We start from the raw sequence: 20,200 nt of genomic DNA on the forward strand, positions 1-20,200 counted from the left end.
AGCACTGGAAAAAGTATACGCCCCATGGCGTTTGGCACGCTCCACTGTATAGTCAGTACTAGAATTAGGGAGTGCCGCTGTAAAACACTCAAACAACCGCTCCACAGTCCGTAACAACCCACGAGGGACCTGCTCATCATCACCCTCACTAGCGGGTGAAGGGTCCCTACCAACACAAGATCTGCGTCCGCGTCTCATTCCACCTGAATTTCCATGATTTAGTTACACCAAGGTATTTACACCAACATCAATCATCTTACACACTTGATATGTACTTCAGCACCGAAGAGTATATGATGGGGAACTGCTGCAGTCGGGCCATCACTCTGAAGGTACTGAATGCAATCAAGTATGTAAGAAGACTATAACAAGATATCGGCCACAAAATCTAATAACCTAATGCTTTGATACCAAGTGATAGAACTCGACCCAAGTTTCACCCCGAAACCCATATACGAGCCTGTGGGGCCCATTTTAGGTGAAATCCTACCGAAAAATCGGCAGAACCTCCCCTAAAATAGACTACCCAAAATTTCACAAAACCTGGACATGGTTAATAATAAACTCCTACTCACATGCACGATCCAACATATACATTCCACGTGTATAAGTTACATTCAGCAAGTACAAATTCCACATTAACTTCAATACGATAACAGGTTCTCAAGCATTAACATTCTCCAAAATAGAAGGTTATCAGAGCAGTGCTACATAACTAAGCCGATATCATACAAGGTAGGTTAAGTATTAACCTATAATCAAAAACGGAAGCGTTGATTCCTATGCCTCAAGTTCCTGGACGCGATCTTGGCCAATCTGAAATCTGGACATTTGAAACTAAAGGGCCCAGGGGAAAACATTTAAAAACCGTTAGAGTGAGTGGACAAAACTTAAACAAGTTATGAAACAATTAATTGAATGTTTCCCCATTTCTCTTGTTAACAAAACCGACATGCAGCGAGATTTCACAAAGTTTCCCAACTCAGTCTTTTTATTTCCTTTTTGAAATATCCTTTCTAAGAAACCTCGTTCGTTGACTAGAGAGGACTGCTGTCTAGCCATCTAGAAGGGACTGCCGCCCAGATGACGCATCGGAAGGGACTGCCGACCGGATATAGGAGGCGGTGGTTAGAAGGGACTGCCAACTAACCACAGGTAGTTAGAAGGGACTACCAACTAACTACCTCATGTCACACCGGAAGGGAATGCCGATCGGGATGTAGTCTGGAAGGGACTGCCGACCAGACTATTACCTAGAAGGGACTGCCGACTAGGTAATTAATGTACGCATGCGCCGAAGATAGCTTCCTTGCCAACTCCTTTCTTTCCATGAAACCACATTTACTCAAATAGTATTCCATTAAAACTTAATACCATGATGCATGTATTATTTAAATAAAATAAAAGTCCACTCATTAGTGAGTCTCGCAGCTAACCCTGCTGCCTGCCCGTGTCCTCCTCGCTTGAGGGATCAGTACGTCCTGTAGCAAATGGACAGGATATAATTAACCTCGATAAGAAATTAATCTAAGAGTCAAAGCTTAATCCTTTGGAAATTAACACTCATTACTCAAAAGAAATTTCCTTTAACAACCAATTCTTCAATTTAGGATTCAACTCTCAAACTTTGGAATTCCTTACAATTTCAATGCCCTCAAAACTCTAATCTTCACAAGGATCGTTTCGATAACTTAACTAATTTAATTTCAATTTCTTAACTAAAACTAACCACCAAATTATAAAATAATTCTCTTTCCAAATTCTCTCTTAATTTTTCCTTTTCAAATCACAATCTCCTCTCTAAATCCCAACAAAATAATTCAACGGTAGCCTCTTACCAAGAGATTAGACCCAAACATTTATAAACCATAATAATCAAACAGCCATATTTAACATCAAATTCCAAAGAAATCTTAATACCCAACAATCTCAAGTCTAACACAAAACTCAAAGATTAAATCCAATTCCGGTCAACCTATTTAGCTCAAAATCATCTCCACAACACACCCAACAATTTCTATACTTGCAATAACAACCAAAAACAAGCAGAAATAGCCAGAAATTCAAACCCAAAATCAAGAACTCGGCTGCAACTGTTCACGCTACTGTTCACGTCCCTAATCACCTTCAATTCTTCCTCCACAGGCCAACACAAACTGCAAGAAGTTAGGGATGAGGATTAGCGTCGCCCCAGCAACCAAAACCGCAAAGGAATCCGGTCGGAACCCGCCGGAAACCGGAGATCAAAGCGAATCTCCGATTTCCCCATTCTGGGAATTTCTCCTCAAATCTCTAAAAACAAAGTTACCCAATCGAAAATCTTACCTTAGATGCAAAAGGAGGAAAAGAGGATATTGAGATGGCCAGTGACGAGGCCGGCGGCGGTGATTTCACCGGAAATGGGTTCCGGTTCGAAGAGAAGAAAAAGAGAAGGGGGGCTGGAGTCAGGTCTGTCCTGATTTCACTCTCTCTCTCTCTCACCTTTTTACCCACTTTCCTCTTAAAATAACAAAAATATCCACCATGAATAGTAATTTTCCATTTTGGTCATAACTTTTCTGTAGAAACTCCGATTTAAACAAACTATGTGTCCACGAATTCGATTTTTCGTATACTACGACATTCACAAGGAAATTTCCTAACTTAACTGACAAAAGAAAAGGTCAACTCCTCGGTCAATAACGGTAAAATGTAACTAATAAAAACTTTAAGGTACGGGGCATTACACCTAAAGCCAAATAGCTCAATCATGGAGTGGAATCAGTTCAACAAGCCTCTCAATCATGAAAGAGATACTTACAATCAGTGTTCTAAAACTCGGCCGCCTAGGCGGTGCCTAGGCGCTGGGCGGTGAGTCTCTGACTCGATTAATGGCTAATCGGTAGTGTTAGGCGGCTTGATTTTGGGCGGGCGCCTAACGCCTAGGCGTCTGGGCGGAATATCTGGGCAGTGAGTCTAGGCGGGTTTGGGCGTTTTGTCAAAGCTTCTAAGAAACGTTTCTTCTTCTCTTCCACTTCGACCTTGTCCAGAACCTTCTTCGTTGCGCTACCTAAGCCATCACACAGCTTCACCACCGAGAGGTTTCTCAGCTCGTCGGCTGCAACTCGGTGGAGCGACGACGTTCATTGATGCACTCCCTATATGCTTCTCTCTCATATCAGATCAGAGTCATCGCTCCGGTTATCGAACTTCCGGAGCTTACCAAATTGTGTATCTTTAGAGAGGTTGAGAGAGATTCATACTCCATAGATAACATCGACGGTGCTGAAAGTTACAGCAAGGGAGGTGCGCGAGAACCTGGAATGCATTAGATGATTTAGATCTGATGAAGAGAGAGATGAGAGAGAATGGAGGTCTGAATATGAAGAGTGGAGAATGAAGTTTGAACACACATCACGAGTTGGGTAGTCTCTACTGTTTCAAAGGGAGAGAATAATATAATTAAAAAAAATGTGTGGCTGTTGTTTGTCAAGACAGAGAAGTGGGATAGGATGTGGGCAAGTGGTGTGAGTCTTGTGACGTGTATGCAGGCCAGAGTATAATTAGCAACATAATATACTGCTTATGTGTGTTCCTTGTTTAATTAAACAAATATTCAATCAAATATATGTTTATGTGAAACAAAAATCTAATAATCTAATTAAATATATATTTTTTCTACTCTTATTTTATTTTTCTTTATATATATATATATATATATATATCATAAAAATAAAAATAATACAAAAACGCCTAGGCACCCCTAGGCGTCTGGGCGCTAGTCCCCTGTCCACCGCCCGACTAGCGCCTAGCGTTTTTTCAAACCTTGCTTACAATCAAGTAATTCGTTGGAGAAGAAGAAGAAGAAGCCAATAGGAACAGAGGATAAGTCTATATGAGTCTGAGTCGGAGTCGATAACCAACGGAGTTGGAGTCGATAACCGATGGAGTCGTTGATTCAAACTACCCAACTCGACGGAGAGAAGAACACGATGGAGCTAGCTTTCCATTCAGAATTTGGAGAGACGGGTGCAGCAAAATTTATCGGGCTATCAAAGTTTGCGGCTTGAAAATTTATTAAAAAAAAAAAATTGGTCACTAACTCTAAAACGACATCGTATTTGTTCAAATGTAATCAAAGATGTAGTGGCCAGACCCAAGTTGGTCACTATTAATTATACATTTGGTCACTAATAATTAATGATTAGGCGGGAATCTGAAAATTTATGCCGCCAACTACTTTAGTGACCACTGACTAATTTTAGTCACTAATTCTATTCTATTAATGACCAATTACAGGTTGGTCACTAAGATTTGGTAACTAATGCCCAGATTTGTTGTAGTGTAACTTTTTTGTTTTTATTTTGATTGATTTCAAGTAGTCTTTTGTTAATAGCTTATCAAATTTAGAAAAGCATGATTATCTGAAATGAAATTTAATTTCCTTTTTGTTATGATTTCGTATCTCTAGCATTTCTTGTTTGGGATTTTTGTTACACTATAAACATGGATAATCAGCTGGTTCTGTGCAATCAGTATGTATGTCAGTAGCTTTTTATTACTGGTTTAGTAACTTTGTTCATGTGTCATAGTAGTTTTCTGTGTCTATGTCAGTAGATTTTTAGATTGCTTGTTTTTAGTCTACATTTTAAATACTAATATTTTGTTGTATCTTCTTGCATAATTCTTTCCCTTTGCATTTGCCGTAGTATATTCCGAAAATCATGTAAATTTGAGTACTGAAGCCTCCATTGACCAAGAGATTATCTGGCCAACCAAGAAATGTTGAAATGAAGTATGATGTTGAAGGTGGCAAAATAATGTATATGGTTAGCGTAGTGTGGTAGAGCTTGACAGTAGTTTTATACAACTATTGTAATAGATTTTCACAACTATGGTAGTGGTTTTTTACAACTATGGTAGTAGCTTTTTACATAGTTATATCATTGTTAAACCCTGCATACTTTTTGTAGCATTGAATATGTTTTCATTTATCAATTGCAGTAGCTTTTTTATTTTGGTTGTATCCTTTATATTTCCATATCTTTGTTAATCTTTGAGAATAGCTTTTTTGGTCTCTCAGAGTAGCTTTCGTTTTGCTTAATTATTGCTTTTGGCGTCGTTGGGAGTAGCTTTCTGGTGTTTGTGACAGTAGTGTTTGTTGGTGGTGAGAGTAGTTTTTGGTGTTTGTGACAGTAACTTTTGTTGGTAGAAATAGTAGCTTTTTGGTTTCATAGAGCGTAGTTTTTGTTGCTTGTAACAGTAGCTTTTATGACCTCGTAGGAAATCTCACCAGCGTAGCTTTTGTTGCTGGTGATAGTAGCTTTTGTGACCTCTCCGGAGGTTGCCGGAAATCTCATCACAGTAGCTTTTTGTGTTAGTGATAGTAGATTTTATGGTCACCGGAGTTCACCGGAAGTTGACCAGAGGTTGGCTGGAAGTTAGCCGTAGGTTGGCTGGAGACCTGCCAGAGTTGACCGGAAACCTCGCTGGACAAGAGAGAGAGAGAGAGAATGATTGTTGACTTTTTACTGTAATGGCATTTATGTAAATATGTTGGTTTTTATATCCAAAATATAACACTTTTTTTTAATCTAGAGGCCTTATGAGAAAAAAAATTAGTTTGTGGTCTTATGGCTAAAAAAAATATTTAAAGATGCACTTATATGTAATTAACTCCAAAAAATATGTAATTTGTTGGGTAAGTGGACAATCTTATAAGATGTTTGAATAAATGGGGTTAGTGTAGCTCAAATTTGAGTAAATGGACATTTTCCCTAATAAATAGCTTAATCTGCTAGCTAAAAGAACCAAATACTAAGTATTTGATGGCACTAACTAAAATCAATAACTATCTATGGACTTCATCATTTGGTCGCTTTTCTTGAATCAAAACCTAGTAGGCTAGGATGAGGTCAATTGCCTTTGTGATGGAAGAAACCTTAGCCATTTTGCCAAAAACAAAAAGAAAAAGATTCCAGCATTCCCTATAATGCGACTTATACCGGCCACAACCAGGAAGAGACATGTTCTTGCGAATCTGCGATACTGAATTTGGACAACTTAACATCTCAAATGTAAAGGTCTTCCCTTAACGAGCTCATGTAGGTTTAAGGCTCTGTTTTAGCTTTTCAGTTGATCCTCATCATGAGTAGATTAGTACCCATCAAACTCAACTTGGTGTAAACACACCCACCACAAACAAACCAAGTCAAAAATTTCAGATTTCCTATTTGCAGCTTCCAACAACTGTGGTAGTAGTCGCTTACTCTAACATATAGCTTTTCATATGGAATCTCACTTTAAATTGACACATCTGATATTCTCATTTTGTAATTGAGCACCTAGATACTGGCTTCTACTATTATTAGTTCATAGATCCTTGCCCCAGTATTTGCATCTTGATTAAATGCCCAAGCTAGATTTTTTGTTTCATGTATAACATTTTCTCCGACAAGAACTTGTTTTCATGCTGTAGAATCTGATGACTTTTGAGGTTCAACCTGGATATGACCCCTTTTTTTTTTTTTTTCTTTTTTTTTTTTCATAAAAGAGATGATCAGCTTAAATCCAAATAATGTCCGAGGACTAGCGACAATGCAAAGCCCCACAACCTCAAACTGTAACCTAGGCATTCACTGGTCACGAGCACTGAATCCAAAGTTTAAGCAGTATCCCGACTTTTATAAACTACTGTTCCATTTATCAATTCCGGCATTCCTCTAAAACCTTTTCAAGAAGTTTTAAATCCACTAGCCTAGCAAGTCCAATACTTCTGCACATTGTCACCCTTCTCTTATGAACCAAAATAAGCTTCCAAACTATCCCAAAAATCACACATTCATAAACTTGAACACACATCCACACCAAAAGTTGACTCCAACATCTCTAATGAGCTCAAAGGCGCGAGGCGCCTCACTTTTACAGACCAACCACTCCAATCTAAAACTGTGATGTTCTCCATCTTCAACTGAATGAACCAACTCTAAAGTGCCTATCAGAATGAGCTTCATAAACCTCACTATCAACAAGTAAAAACTCTTACAAACCACAAAAAGGTAATAATTCAAACCAATCTTAAACCCACTTGAAAACCAAGACGGTACCAATTACAGACACTAGGTTTTCCAGAATTGAAATGTTCTACAACATTACTTGTCGAATTAGATCCCGCCCACGAATTTGGAAATGCTTAATTTAGAGACGAACCACAGTAGCCAGCAGATCAGATCCGGAGGTAAAGAATAGAGAAAATCGAGGAGAAAAAGGAGAGCGCCTTGATTATGCGGCGGAGGTACTGAATGAAGAGGGAATTGGTCGTCCGAGATGTAGAGGACGACGACCGACCTCTCGAAGTCGTCGGCAACATCCTTCTTCAACTATTCTCTCTCTCTCTCTCTCTCTGTGAGTCACTGGGGTTGGTTCGTCTGTGAAATTGTAGGCAGCTGTTGTTGGGTGAGCTGAGATCTTCGAACAGCTCTCTTTGTGTGTCAAAGAGTTCAGAATTTCAGATTTTCAGGTGGAAAGGAGGAAGCAAAGCGTAGAAACGAGGACTACTCGCATTAACAAACAGAAACCAGGACTACTTCATGCTTTGTATTACGAATCTGGGCCTGATTTTTTTGGACTTCAGGTTGAATCTTAGATTGGGCTTTATACATGATAAAATTCATATAGAAGTATGAAGTGCGTGGTTCTTTTTTTTTTTTTTTTTAAATCTTGGAAAACAAACGGGAGATTTAAATGTAATTTACTATTATGATTTGTGAAGAGAAATAATATTAGAGAATTTAGGTTTCGCTAGTTTACCAACCATACGTAATCCATCATATGCTACATTGCTACGTTTTGTTACTTATTGGTTTTCGTACATAATACTTTGTGGTACAGAAACATTCACTGACCCGAAGCACCAACACTTCAATATGGTGAAGTTATATGTGTCAGATGCTTTAAGACATAGAGACATGGCTTGAAATGCATGTTGGCGACATAAAAATGTTGATTTTCAAGTATGTTGAAGAATTTGCCATGAGTCATAAAAGTTTCTCCAAGTTTATAATAAAATTTAACTGGCATTCCTCCACACATGCTCTGTGTATGTTAAAATAATTTTTTTTTTTAAATAAAAAGAAAAAAGAAAAGGTAATGGCAGAAAACAGTTATTGCAAAGAGAAGATTGTGCAAGAGAATTATGGGTTGTGGGATATATATATATATATATATATATATATATATATTCTCTTAATAAAAATATCTTTTGTAATTGTCATAATTATCCTTATAATTTCTTTAAGAATTAAAGTTTTTTTATTTTTCAGGTTCGTTTTTGTCAAAAAAAAAATATTTTGGTTAACAAGACCCTTTTTTTTTTTGGTGAAAAACCATCAGCTCTTAATAATAGTATATAGATATGCTGAAATATTTCATCTTAGTTTTCCCTAAAACCCGCCTCTATGTGCTTGAAGCCTCTAGCCTAGTTTTCCCTCTCCATTCGACGGCACGTCCTAGCAACGTTGTCATCGGACGAGACATGATTGTTAGCGCCTCTCTTGGCTGCTCTGTTGGTCTTTGGTCAATTTTGGGTTTGAAATCCGTGTTAAAGATGGGGAAGGGAGAGTTGGGTAGAAGTTGTTTTGGAGTCGATGGTGGTGGACCGAGGTGGACAGTGAGGGAGGTTAGACTTCATCGTTATGCATGTTGTGAAATTTCAATTAAAACTCGCAAGCACACGAATCATCATTACTATAGTGTGCAGGTACGAGGTCGTTCCAACTGAGGATTGATGATCAATTTAAATCCTAACTCAACTAATCCAAACTAAGAATACATAAACACAATGAACAATCAACATAAAGAAGATATTGTTTTTAGATTTTCGAATAAAGAAATAATGTGAAAATTAAAGAAAGAAAGAAACAAACAAAATATAAGTTGAAAAATAAAGATGATAGAACCTAGGGTATCAAAATCAACCACTAACAATCATATTTATGTTTCGATGTAATTAACAGATTCTTTTGTCTATTTTGATAACAATTCCCGTATCTACATCCTTCTTAGGTACTCTGGACCATAGTTTTCCTTAAGTGTATGATGCTCTTCCTCTCGGGTAAAGATCTATACCCTAGCTATGTAGTCTATCCTTCTTAGGTATAAAATTAACATACAAGGATTCATTACGTTCCAAAAAACAAGAGAATCAAAAAAATCATTAGTCTTTCTTAAGTAATAATGTAATTTACCACACTTGATCACAAGAAGCTAATCAAATTATATTGCATCTCTGCTTCAAATTTGTTTTCCAATTACCAAATGCATAAAACATTCATTCAAATAATGATTAAGCATTCATCATAAAGAAACTATAAATCCATCAATAAATCATCAAAGTACATAAATAATCATGCTAGGGCATCATCCTAACCCTATAGAAAGGTTTATTAGCAACAGATAACTAAATAAAACATAACAAAAGCATAAAAAAGAATGGAAGGGAAAAGAAGGAGAAGATGGATGAGTCGTCTCCACTCCTTAGGCATCTTCAATGTACTCCCGAGACGTCCTCCACATGTGAAATTCGTGCTTCCTTATATAGGGAAAATTTCTACACATCTTTGGCTTCAAGTTTTCCTTATGAGGCTTGGATTCTGATTTCCTTCTTGATTTGGCATGGGAAAACCTTGAAATCTCTTCAGTAAAAGTAGGAAAAAGTTCATCATTGAATCCTCATCTAAACTAACTTTCTTGACGATCTTGCTATTTGTTCAGGTTTTCGGTCAATGCTAACATTCTACATTCTACATCTATCCCCCGGCTATATCTATTGCTCGATCTGGTGTCATAGAGCTAATCCGCAGCTAGCTAATTGGCAGACTTCCATCCACTCAAACAATGAACCGACCAGGTGCGGCATCGCCGCCAGCAACATCCGATGAAGAGGTCCAACTCCAAGATCCACCCCCGTCTCCTCTCAAACTCGGCAAAGAATCGGGGAAGGAGAAGAAGAAACCAGCATTATAGGCCTTGAAAAAGGATGATAGATCTGAATAGAGATACGATGTCTTCCTCAGCTTCAGAGCTTAAGACAGTCATAAATTTTTTACTAATTATCTGTACCATGCTTTGGTTGAGAAAGGAATATCGACGTTTCAAAGCGGATGTAGATCGGATGCTTGGAACGGAGTATCAAAGCGAATGAAAGGGCCAATGACCAGGCGAACTTGGAACGGAGTATCCAATCAGATGCTTGGATCAGATGCTTTGGTTGAGAAAGGAATATCGACGTTTCAAACCGAATGAAAGGGCCAATGACCTGGCGAACTTGGAACGGAGTGTCAAAGCGGATGTAGATCGGATGCTTGAAGACGTGGATGATAACTTGTTTAAAGAATTAGAGGTTTACTTCATCTCAAAAGTAACCAAGCCACGGCCTCCTCAAATCCCTCATGATAGTAGCTCGTTCTTTGATCAATCGTCTGTGATTGGATTGGAGAAACAAAAGGAAGAGATGATCAAGTTGTTGTTGGCTACTCATGACAAGAATACTATTGTGATCTTAATAGTGGCCATGGGTGGCATCGGAAAAAACTCACTCAACTTGTCTTTAATGATCCAATGGTGGTTGGGACGTTTAACATGAGAATGTGGTGGGTATGTGTTTCCTTGGAGTATGATCTGATTCAGATCACTAAATCAATCCTTGAGGCTACCACAAGCAAAGTTTGCACACTGTCAAATCTTGACTCTATTAAGAGGCAATTGAAAAAGATGATGGGAAAGTTTTTGCTCGTACTGGACAATATGTGGAATGAGAGTCCAAGTGATTGAGATGCCTTGAAATTGCTTTTTAGTTTTGCAGCACCAGCAAGTAGGGTTCTGGTAACTGCTCGAAGTAAGACTGTTTCATCAATTGTTACCACTAATGGTGATCTTACTTGTTTTTCTCCAACTACTTTGTCTAAGGAGGATTGTTGGGAAATTATCAAGAAAAAACTGAAAACAGAAGTAGATAATCGTGAAGATTTGAAAGCTATTGGCTTACAGTTGGCAGAGAAGTGTAAAGGTCTTCTTTTGGCTGTTACAGTGATTGGAGATGCCTTGCATCTCAAATCAGAAGAGGTAGAGTGGGATGGGCTGCTGAAACTTTGGGACTTGCCCAAACATAACAACCAAGTCTACCGGGCACTTAAATTGAGCTACAATTATTTGCCAGCATATCTGAAAAGATGCTTCGCTTATTGCTCTATAATATTCCCCCGAGGTAAACAAAATTAAAGCGGAGGGTTTGATCCAAATATGGGCAGTGGAAGGCTCCATTGAAGCCCAAGGAGCAAGAAGAATTGAAGATATTGGAAGGGAGTACTTGGAGGAATTGTGTTCGAGGTCCTTTCTTCAAATTTCATCAAATAATGAGGTTGAAATGCATGATCGTACTTCATTCATGACTTGGCATCGATGGTTTCTACCAACTTATGCTTGCGTTTGGAGGATACCATGTCTACAACATCTACCAGCTTCTTGTCTCAAAATGTTCACTATCTGTCCTTGCTTTGTTAAGGTACTAAATCAGATGTGTCTGGAGTCAAGCACGAAGAGTCTTACAGGTGTCAGAAGTTGAGAACATTTGATACACTCAAAATGAGTGCACAAAATTAACCCTGCATCAGATAGTAGTATGAATAAGTAGAGACCGTTCTAAGCCGGAGATTGGGGTATACTTCCTGTCAAAAACGTCAAACTAATTAGTATTATTCACAAAGTATGAAACAAAAATAAAACAAAGTATATATTTACTGAAATTACAAGATAAGGGGATTTATAAGAGTTTGTATTCTAATCTAATTATATAACACAAGCGTCCATGAATCAAGATAAATATAGGGGATAGAAAAGATGTAAGATGAAGTTAACAACCACTACCACGAAATACAAGTAATCTAATCATAAACCATGGATCAAAAATTGTAGATGAAAGAAATCAACCAAGAACAGAGATGAGCGCATACAAAGTCTTTATTACTTTCCTTAGTTAAATTAACTAGATGAACAGAGATGAGCGCATACAAAGTCCTTATTACTTTCCTTAGTTAAATTAACTAGATGAACAGAGATGAGCGCATACAAAGTCCTTATTACTTTCCTTAGTTAAATTAACAAGATGAACACACCATAGTTATTCCTATTAAACATGCAATGCTAGTCATAGAACGCTACTCACTAACAAAACATATTTAATGCATAAAGATCAATGAAAGTTTGATTCACTTCAGCCAAACACACAAGTTAGAAGACACCATAGTTTGATTCACTCCTTAGTTAAATTAACAAGATGAACACACCATAGTTATTCCTATTAAACATGCAATGCTAGTCATAGAACGCTACTCACTAACAAAACATATTTAATGCATAAAGATCAATGAAAGTTTGATTCACTTCAGCCAAACACACAAGTTAGAAGACTAATCAAGCATGCAAGACTCATTGTCGATTTACCTAAGGAACTATAGGTTTTTCCACTTAAGCAATTAAGACCAAGAACGCTAGCATATCTTAATTTGGATTCAATTACATGCTCAATATTCTAAGTTTGAAACCAAAGAACACAAAACACATAAAAGGTGGGATTGAAGCACAAATCAACAATCTAAATTCATCACATATAGAAATTGCAATTTAGGTTTGTAGAAACCTAAAACGTTTATCATGCTTCATGTTTATTGGAAACTAAACATCCATACATAAACTTTATTCTCACAAATAGTCGAAACATCCATTTAAAACAAGAATCTAGAACGCTAGTATAATTGTCTTTAACGTTACAAACATAAGAAACCAAAAACAAAAGATAGAAGGGCATGGTTACACTTTTGAAGAGATTTAAGAACGCAAGAAAGACTTCAAAATGATGGAGGATGTTGATGAGGACTAAGGCAAGGAGGTGGAGATGCTTCATGGCTTCAATGCTTGAACAATATAGATGGATCGAAATTTAGAGAGAAAAGGGGAGGAATTTTGAATTTGATTATGGGTTTTGATGATTTCAGAGTTATGGAATAGATGGAAGTATATGAAGGGAGAGAGATGGTATGAATGAGGTGAAGGAAGATGTGTAGGACGTCCAACATAGGTGAATATATATAGAGGAAGCTTTAGACGTCAACCCTAGATCTCCTTCTTCAAATCTGATTCAGTTTCCTTCTTTGTGTTGATGTAGATTTCCTCTTGAATTTTCTCATTGGTCCACATCATCATGGCTGCAATATCCTCAAAATCAAATCAAATATAGAGACCTTCCAAAACTCGTCCAAAAGATATTCACATCCAAAACTCTCCTTATTTGCGCAAAACAGATTCAATTGCGGATTGACCTTTGTGTACTAAATCAGCCATAACTTCTTTTAGAAAATTAATACTACAAACTGTAAAAAGTTCTAGAAACTAGACATTCGTAGCTTTCCAATTATATAAGGATCATCATCTGGTTCGTTCTGAGCTGCTCTTAGAACACTGTCGAAGTTGACTGATCTGCACAGGATTTAACTTGGATGCGTATCTTGCATCCAATTAGGATTCCTTGTCTAATCTTGATTGCTTTGCTGCCACATGCCTTGCACATGTCGTCCATGACATCATCTAGAAGCTTCATGAATGTTTTTAATACTCTTCTAGCTTCCACAGGTATCTTGGTATCACCAGGACTCCTAATGCCAACAGGGATTCTATCATTTGTCATTTATGTCATTTCCACGAGCTTGACTCCTAGTTGACTTAGGATTCCTACATCAACTGGGATTCCTTCTCCTAGTAGATTTGGGAAAACATCATTTCTCCATTTCTTTCTCATTTCTGCGCCATTTCCTCCTTGCCTGCCTTTTTAGACAAAAAGTACCTTAAAACACTAAACTAAGTTAGAAATGACTGTTAAGAGAATAACTAAGTAAAATGTATGGAGAATAACGTTTAAAACATAGCAAAAATTGCTCTCATCAACATTGATGTTGTTTTCCCATATATGTTAACCAACACCCTACCAATCTTTCTACGTTACAGATCTTTCAAGAGTTGTTTGAGAAATTTAAAGTTAAGGGTTTTGAATTTGGCTGATAGTGGCATCCGTAAGTTGTCTGGTGCCATCGAAGAATTGAAACACCTTCGCTACCTCGAGTGCAACTGCTATTGTATATTTGCCAGAAGGCATAGTACGTAGATCTACTTGAGTTAGAAACACTTCAGCTTGGGAATTGTACTGAACTTAAACAGTGGCCAGAGAACCTTGAGAAGTTGGTTAAGCTGCGACACCTTCATTTTAATAGCCACGTCAAATGAGTTCCATGCCCAAAAACTTGGGGAAATTGACTAGTCTTGAAAGCCTAACAGCTTTTGCCGTCAAAGGTGAAGCAGGATATGAAATCGAGGAGCTTCAAAACATGAACTGCCTTCGTGGATCCATTAGCATCAAAGACCTTGAGAATGTAGCAAATTCCCAAAAGGCTCGGGACGCTAAGTTACAAGACAAGAAATTCCTAGAGACATTGGTGTTGCAATGGAAGAAAAAAGCTGCAATTGAAGCAGAAGTTCTTGAGCATCTTGAACCTCCTTATAGGTTGAAAGAGTTGGAAGTAAACGGCTATCATGGTTCAAAATTGCCAAATTGGATCTGTAGGCCAGCTTCTGTCAACATGCCCTCTCGTCAGATCGAGAAGTTTGTCCTTCGTACTTGTCCAGAATTGGTAACCTTACCTTCAATATGTCACCTAACTTCACTTAAAAAGTTAGAGATTGACGGTTGCGGCAAGCTTGCATCATTGCCAGTGGGAGGACTACCTAGCTCACTCGAAAGTTTGAAGATTTCACAGACTCGCATATCTCAAAGCAGATGTGCGAGGAGGGTGGCACTGAGCGGGAAAATGTCAGATCTATTCCTGAGGTAGAAATTGATGATCTGCCAATTCCAACAGGCAACAGCACCTTTTCCCATGCCACGATGTTAGCATTGGACATTAATGTGTATCTATCAACCCATATACAGAATAATTCTGATTTTGATAACAGGTACCACAATTTTATGATCTTGTATTTGTTAACTAGTACCATTTGTTATTTGATGATTATTTTACTTGTTTTTACCACAAGTTTCTTTCTTCCTCTGCATTAGCAGCCCTCTAATTAACTTTAAACTGTGTTTGTTTTAGAGCTGGTCTAAACTGTAAAGTGCTCACATTTTTAGTACTACTCCCGTAACCAATCTAGGTTGCCATACATAGTCATGTCTTGTGTTGGGGATTAATATGTCATGAAAGATCAGCGATCCCTGAAGCAGCATGTATGGAGATAACAGAATTTTCTTTTCTCCTACAAAATCCAGTTATTTCTCGGCTCTGCCACTGCATCAACTTGAACCAACTTGGAAATTGAAGAACTGAAGTATCAATCTCTATGGATGACTTATGCTAAATCCTAATGTGAGCGACTTTTCCCATATACACAAACAACTTATTATTCTATTCTTTTGCAAGAAGTTTTACCAGGGGCAACACTTTTCCTGAATCCCCAGTATCAGTTCTATGCCCTTCGTGTGAATTTGTTTTTCTCTCTCATAATATTTAATCAGTCCAGCTATTTTATACCTTCATTTAAGCGTGATAAGTTACAGCATGTTCATGATGGTTAAACAAGTTAAATCACTTTTGCGTCCATATGTCGTGCACGTGCAGGTAGATGAGATGGCGCTCCAGAAAACATGTTTGGCTGCTGAATTTTATTGTTGATTGTGTTGTTGCAATTAAAAAAAAAAGTGTTGTTTGTTTTTCTTTTATTTTCTTTCCTCTTGCTGTTGAAAGTTCTAGTTGATTCTGTTCTCATAAGGGGGGATCAGTGAACCAATCCGGGTTTGAAATCTCCCTGTGTTACTTTTAGTATTTATAAGGTCTCACGTACGTATTAAAACTCTGTCTTCACTTCCAATAAATGTATGTTTTTTAATGTAACCGAGTTTCTTCTCATAAGTCAGACTTATGCAGTTTATGTGTGATGTATACCTTGATGCAAGTTCTTCCACTTTATATGATGTTTAGGCACAACTTTTGTGCTAATGCTTGCATCTGGTCTAGCTTGATCAATGACTATTTCCTCAAAATCAGTAGCTTTTGAGTGATTCAAGTCCCCTCAGGTAGTGCTCATGGAATTTTGCTTGAAATTAAGGGATAGTTTGGTTGAACCTTTTGTTTTGAGCATTCAGTTAAAAGCTAGCTGATCATTGCCAAGTAGTGGTTATTGATTGATACTGTTGTTAGATGATCATACGTTTTTCCTTGGAAACAAATTCACAAATCAATAACAACTATCTATGCAAATGATGATCATTTGTTCCCTTTTCTTGAATCAAAACATAGTATGAGGTCAATTGCCTTTGCGATGAAGGAAACCTTAGCCATTTTGCAGAAAAAAGATTCCAGCATTCCCTATAATTCGACTTATCCCAGCCACAACCTGTGGTTCCTGCAATACAGAATTCGGACAACTTAACATCTCAAATGTAAAGCTCTGCCTTTAAAGAGCTCATGTAGGTTCAAGGCTCTTTTAGCTTTTCAGTTGATCCTCACTGACCCTAATGGCAAGGCAGATCGAGCATCATGAGTAGATTAGTACCCATCAAACTCAACTTGGTGTAACACACCCACCAAAAACAAAGCAAGTCAAAATTTCAGATTTCCCATTTGCAGCTTCCAACAACTGTGGTGGTTGATTACTGTAACATATAACTTTTCATATGGAATCTCACTTGAAAATGACACATTTGGCATTCTCATTTTGTAATTGAGCACTTAGATACCGGCTTCTACTATTCTTAGTTCATTGATGCTTGCACCAGTTTTTGCATCCAAGCTTGATTTTTAGTTTCATAATTCTTTCATGTATAACTTTCTCTGCAACAAAAAAGTTATTTCCAAGTTGTAGAATCTGATGACTTTGAGGTTCAACCCTGGATATGACCAATTATTTTATATTTTCGGATAAAAGAGATGATCAACTAAAAATTAAAGAATGTCCCAGGACTAGGAACAATGCAAAGCCCCACAACCTCAAACTGGAACCTAGGCATTCATTGGTCACGAGCACTGAATCCAAAGTGAGATTCCATAGAGACAAATTTTCCATTTATCAATTCCGGCCTTCCTCTAAAACCTTTTCAAGAAGTTCTAAACTGCCTCCACTAGGCTAGCTGGTCCAAAACTTCAGCACACTGTCACCCTTCCCTTATGAACCAAAATAAGCTTCCAAACTCTCCCAAAAATCACACATTCATAAACAAAGGAATGTAAAGTCTATTTAGATAATATAACAGAAAAAAAAAGTCACTTATGGTCCCTATTCTGTCCTCTAATTGCCACTGTCGTCCCTTAAATTTAGAAAATAACTCTATATTTTACTCAATTTCAACTATGTTTTACATTTTTGTCCATATGTTAAATTTATCGTTAAAACCTCAATTAAATCAAGAATATTTTGGAAAATAACACATTTTCTCAAAGATATTTTTGTGCTAAAAATTATTTTAAATATTAGGTATAAAAGTGTTAATCAGGGTAAAAGTAAAAGTAAAGGAGTAAAGTGATTATTTTAAATATTTTAGTATAAATAATTGATTCCAGCTAAAAGAATTATTGGGTACCTTCACGGCTTCGCGTATTAAAAATAATAATAATAATAAATATCGAGTATAAATAAGATTCTTGTTCTGCCCAGAAACTGAGGCACGGCGCTTTGTTCCTCTTTCTGAACTGCGAAAAACAAAGGGTACCCAAAACAAATCCTTAAATTAACTACTGGCTCTCTTCTCTGCGCTGCTCCCACCTGTAAGTATTGCCCCCTCTCCGCCTCCCAATTTAGGGTTTTTTTTCTGTCTCTTGGTCTTAGTATTGGTTCTTGTTCATCAGTTCTATTGCTTTCGTTTTCGGGATTACAGATACATGTATATAGAAGTGGATTGAACACCTCCCTTTGAATAAAAATCTTTTCTTTGTGCGGTTAGATTAGCAGGCGATGAACTAGATTTTTGATGTCTCGTCAAATGCTCTCTTGTTTGATTTAAACTCAACTGGATGGAGTTGTAGTTACAAATTGCAATCAAGTGCATTCAAACTATCATAAATTAAACACCTTTTTACTGATTGACGCTCTCTCCCTGTATGAATATCAGTTCTTCACGCATGCCAACCGAGATCCATTTTTTTCATACCAAGTCGTGGCAAAGAGAACCAAATGTATCTGTTGAAGTTGAAATCCCAAGTGGCACTCTTGTGATAAGATTTATCCTCTATAAGCGAATTGGAAGCCGCCGGTTTGATACTCTGGGAGACATAACTTATGATGACCCGGCTGTCCTAGTTAACAAAGGAGTTGTGATCGATCCCTCTGATTTCTTATCCGATAGAGGTATGTATACGGAGATGATAATGAGTTAATTTCCAGCAGCATGCCTGATGTCCCAGAAGATGAACACCCTGACATTGTTGGAAAAACATTTGAGGCGGTTGAAGGGGCTGTTCTCGGGCTGCCTATTGATATTGTCATTGTGGATACCACAATCCGCTTATTGGGCTGTGCAAGAACTGTTGAAGAATATCACTTGATTGTTGGCAGGGTTACGATGGACTTCATGCATATTTCCAAGCGTATTGCTGCAACTAAATTATCCATTGACGGCTTGGAGAAAGTGGCACTCGATAGTTTGGATCTTAGTGTTAGACAAACGCCTTGTATTATTTGTAGGGAAGATCTTGATCACATTGATGTTGTAGAAGGAAGAATTGTTCATCCAGTGATGATTACTCGCCTGCCCTGCTCTCATCTGTATCATGGAGATTGCATTGTTGGGTGGCTGCTGATGAGCCACTTGTGTCCTTTGTGCCGATATCCAATTCCAGTTGTGAAAGTGCCGTGTGAGTTGCCCATTTTGGAAGTGACGGCTGAGGGGCCAATTTTGGAAGGGGTTGGCGAGGGGCCAATTGGGGAAGTGACTGATGAACAGCCAATTGTGGAAGTGGCTGGTGAGCGGCAGACTATGGAAGGGGCGGGTGAGCTACAGATAATTGAAGTGACCAATGAGTTGCCAGTGGAGGAAGTGGCCAGTGAGGGGCCAATTGTTGAAGTAACTGATGAGGGGCCAATTGTTGAAGTAACTGATGAGCAGCCAATTGTGGAAGTGGCCAGTGAGCATCCAATTGTGGACGTGGCTGATGAGCGATCAAAGACCTCTAGGCAGGTTGATTGGGCTATGTTGCTTAAGATGTCTGCAGGTGGTATCGTAACTGGTATGCTTGTGTGCAGATTATTGAAGTGGAATTGAGTAAAATATATATATTTTTTTTTTGTATATGCTGTGCATTAGGTATCACTTGATTTACTTAAGAACTTGTGTTTTCTTTTTTCTTGTTCTTTTTTTCAGATTAAGAACTTGAATAAAAGTAGTTCTACCACAGAAGAATTTTTTTTTTTTTTTGGTTATGTACTTTTATTCATACAACAGAAGAACCTTGATTTGGTGCTTGAGAAAGATGTCTCTTTGCTTCTGCAACTTGAGAAGGATATGTTTTCTTTGTTCACTATTTTCATAACAAATATCGATATTTCATGATAGTCATCTTGCCAGCGGGTTCTACACTTCTACTTTTGCTGACTGGGGGTGCTCTCATCTTGTTTTCATACTTGTTGGGCTTGGCTGGTGATATAATAGTTCTAAAATTAGTTATCACACCTTTTGGCGATGTGATGATATCCCAACCACGACCCGCAGCAGAAATCCCTTTTGTCCTAACCTTCAAATAAGTCTGCATTTTCACGATTCACCACTCAAGTTTTACCCGCTTGCAGAATATTTTTTCAAGTTGAGCCTATTTTCTTCAATGAACTCAGCTTACGCGTGCTAGCGTTCACTTGGACCCCCACTAGGAAATTTTGTTCATGCTAAAACAAGCATGCTCAACGTGCCGAACCCTTTATACTACATGAAGACCCTGAACCCGAATGGGAAAGATATTGAAGTTGGATTGCCGAATCCATATGGAGAGTAGCAGAGGTGTGGTTTTAATTTCTCATTTAAATGTGGAACCAGAGCAGAGCAGAAGCGGAACGAACATACACATGCATATCTCCAGAAAACAAGTTCGACAACCTGTAGTCTGATGGAACCTAATTTTCACCGTATATAATTATA

At 37.9% G+C, this 20,200-nt stretch overlaps 2 protein-coding genes and 1 long non-coding RNA gene across 3 annotated transcripts; all 3 read left to right on the forward strand.

Moving 5' to 3' along the window:
* The first annotated feature begins 2,359 nt into the window (after window positions 1-2,359).
* Window positions 2,360-11,256, forward strand: LOC112170796 (putative disease resistance protein RGA3). Its single transcript, XM_024308093.1, has 2 exons — window positions 2,360-2,448; window positions 10,833-11,256. The coding sequence occupies exons 1-2, from the start codon at window positions 2,360-2,362 to the stop codon at window positions 11,254-11,256; spliced, it is 513 nt and encodes a 170-aa protein (XP_024163861.1).
* A 3,520-nt stretch (window positions 11,257-14,776) lies between these two features.
* LOC121049869 lies at window positions 14,777-15,733 on the forward strand. Its single transcript, XR_005801490.1, has 3 exons — window positions 14,777-15,036; window positions 15,350-15,446; window positions 15,699-15,733. It is a non-coding gene; the product is annotated as an uncharacterized LOC121049869 (long non-coding RNA).
* Window positions 15,734-17,680: 1,947 nt separating this feature from the next.
* LOC112173169 lies at window positions 17,681-19,547 on the forward strand. The gene is made up of 2 exons (XM_024310746.2): window positions 17,681-17,840; window positions 18,185-19,547. Exon 2 carries the CDS (start codon window positions 18,461-18,463, stop codon window positions 19,331-19,333), a length of 873 nt encoding a protein of 290 aa, XP_024166514.1. The 5' UTR covers window positions 17,681-17,840; window positions 18,185-18,460; the 3' UTR covers window positions 19,334-19,547.
* The last annotated feature ends 653 nt before the right edge of the window (window positions 19,548-20,200 follow it).

The sequence above is a fragment of the Rosa chinensis genome, chromosome 6, assembly GCF_002994745.2.
Source record: "Rosa chinensis cultivar Old Blush chromosome 6, RchiOBHm-V2, whole genome shotgun sequence".
Lineage (NCBI taxonomy): Eukaryota > Viridiplantae > Streptophyta > Magnoliopsida > Rosales > Rosaceae > Rosa > Rosa chinensis.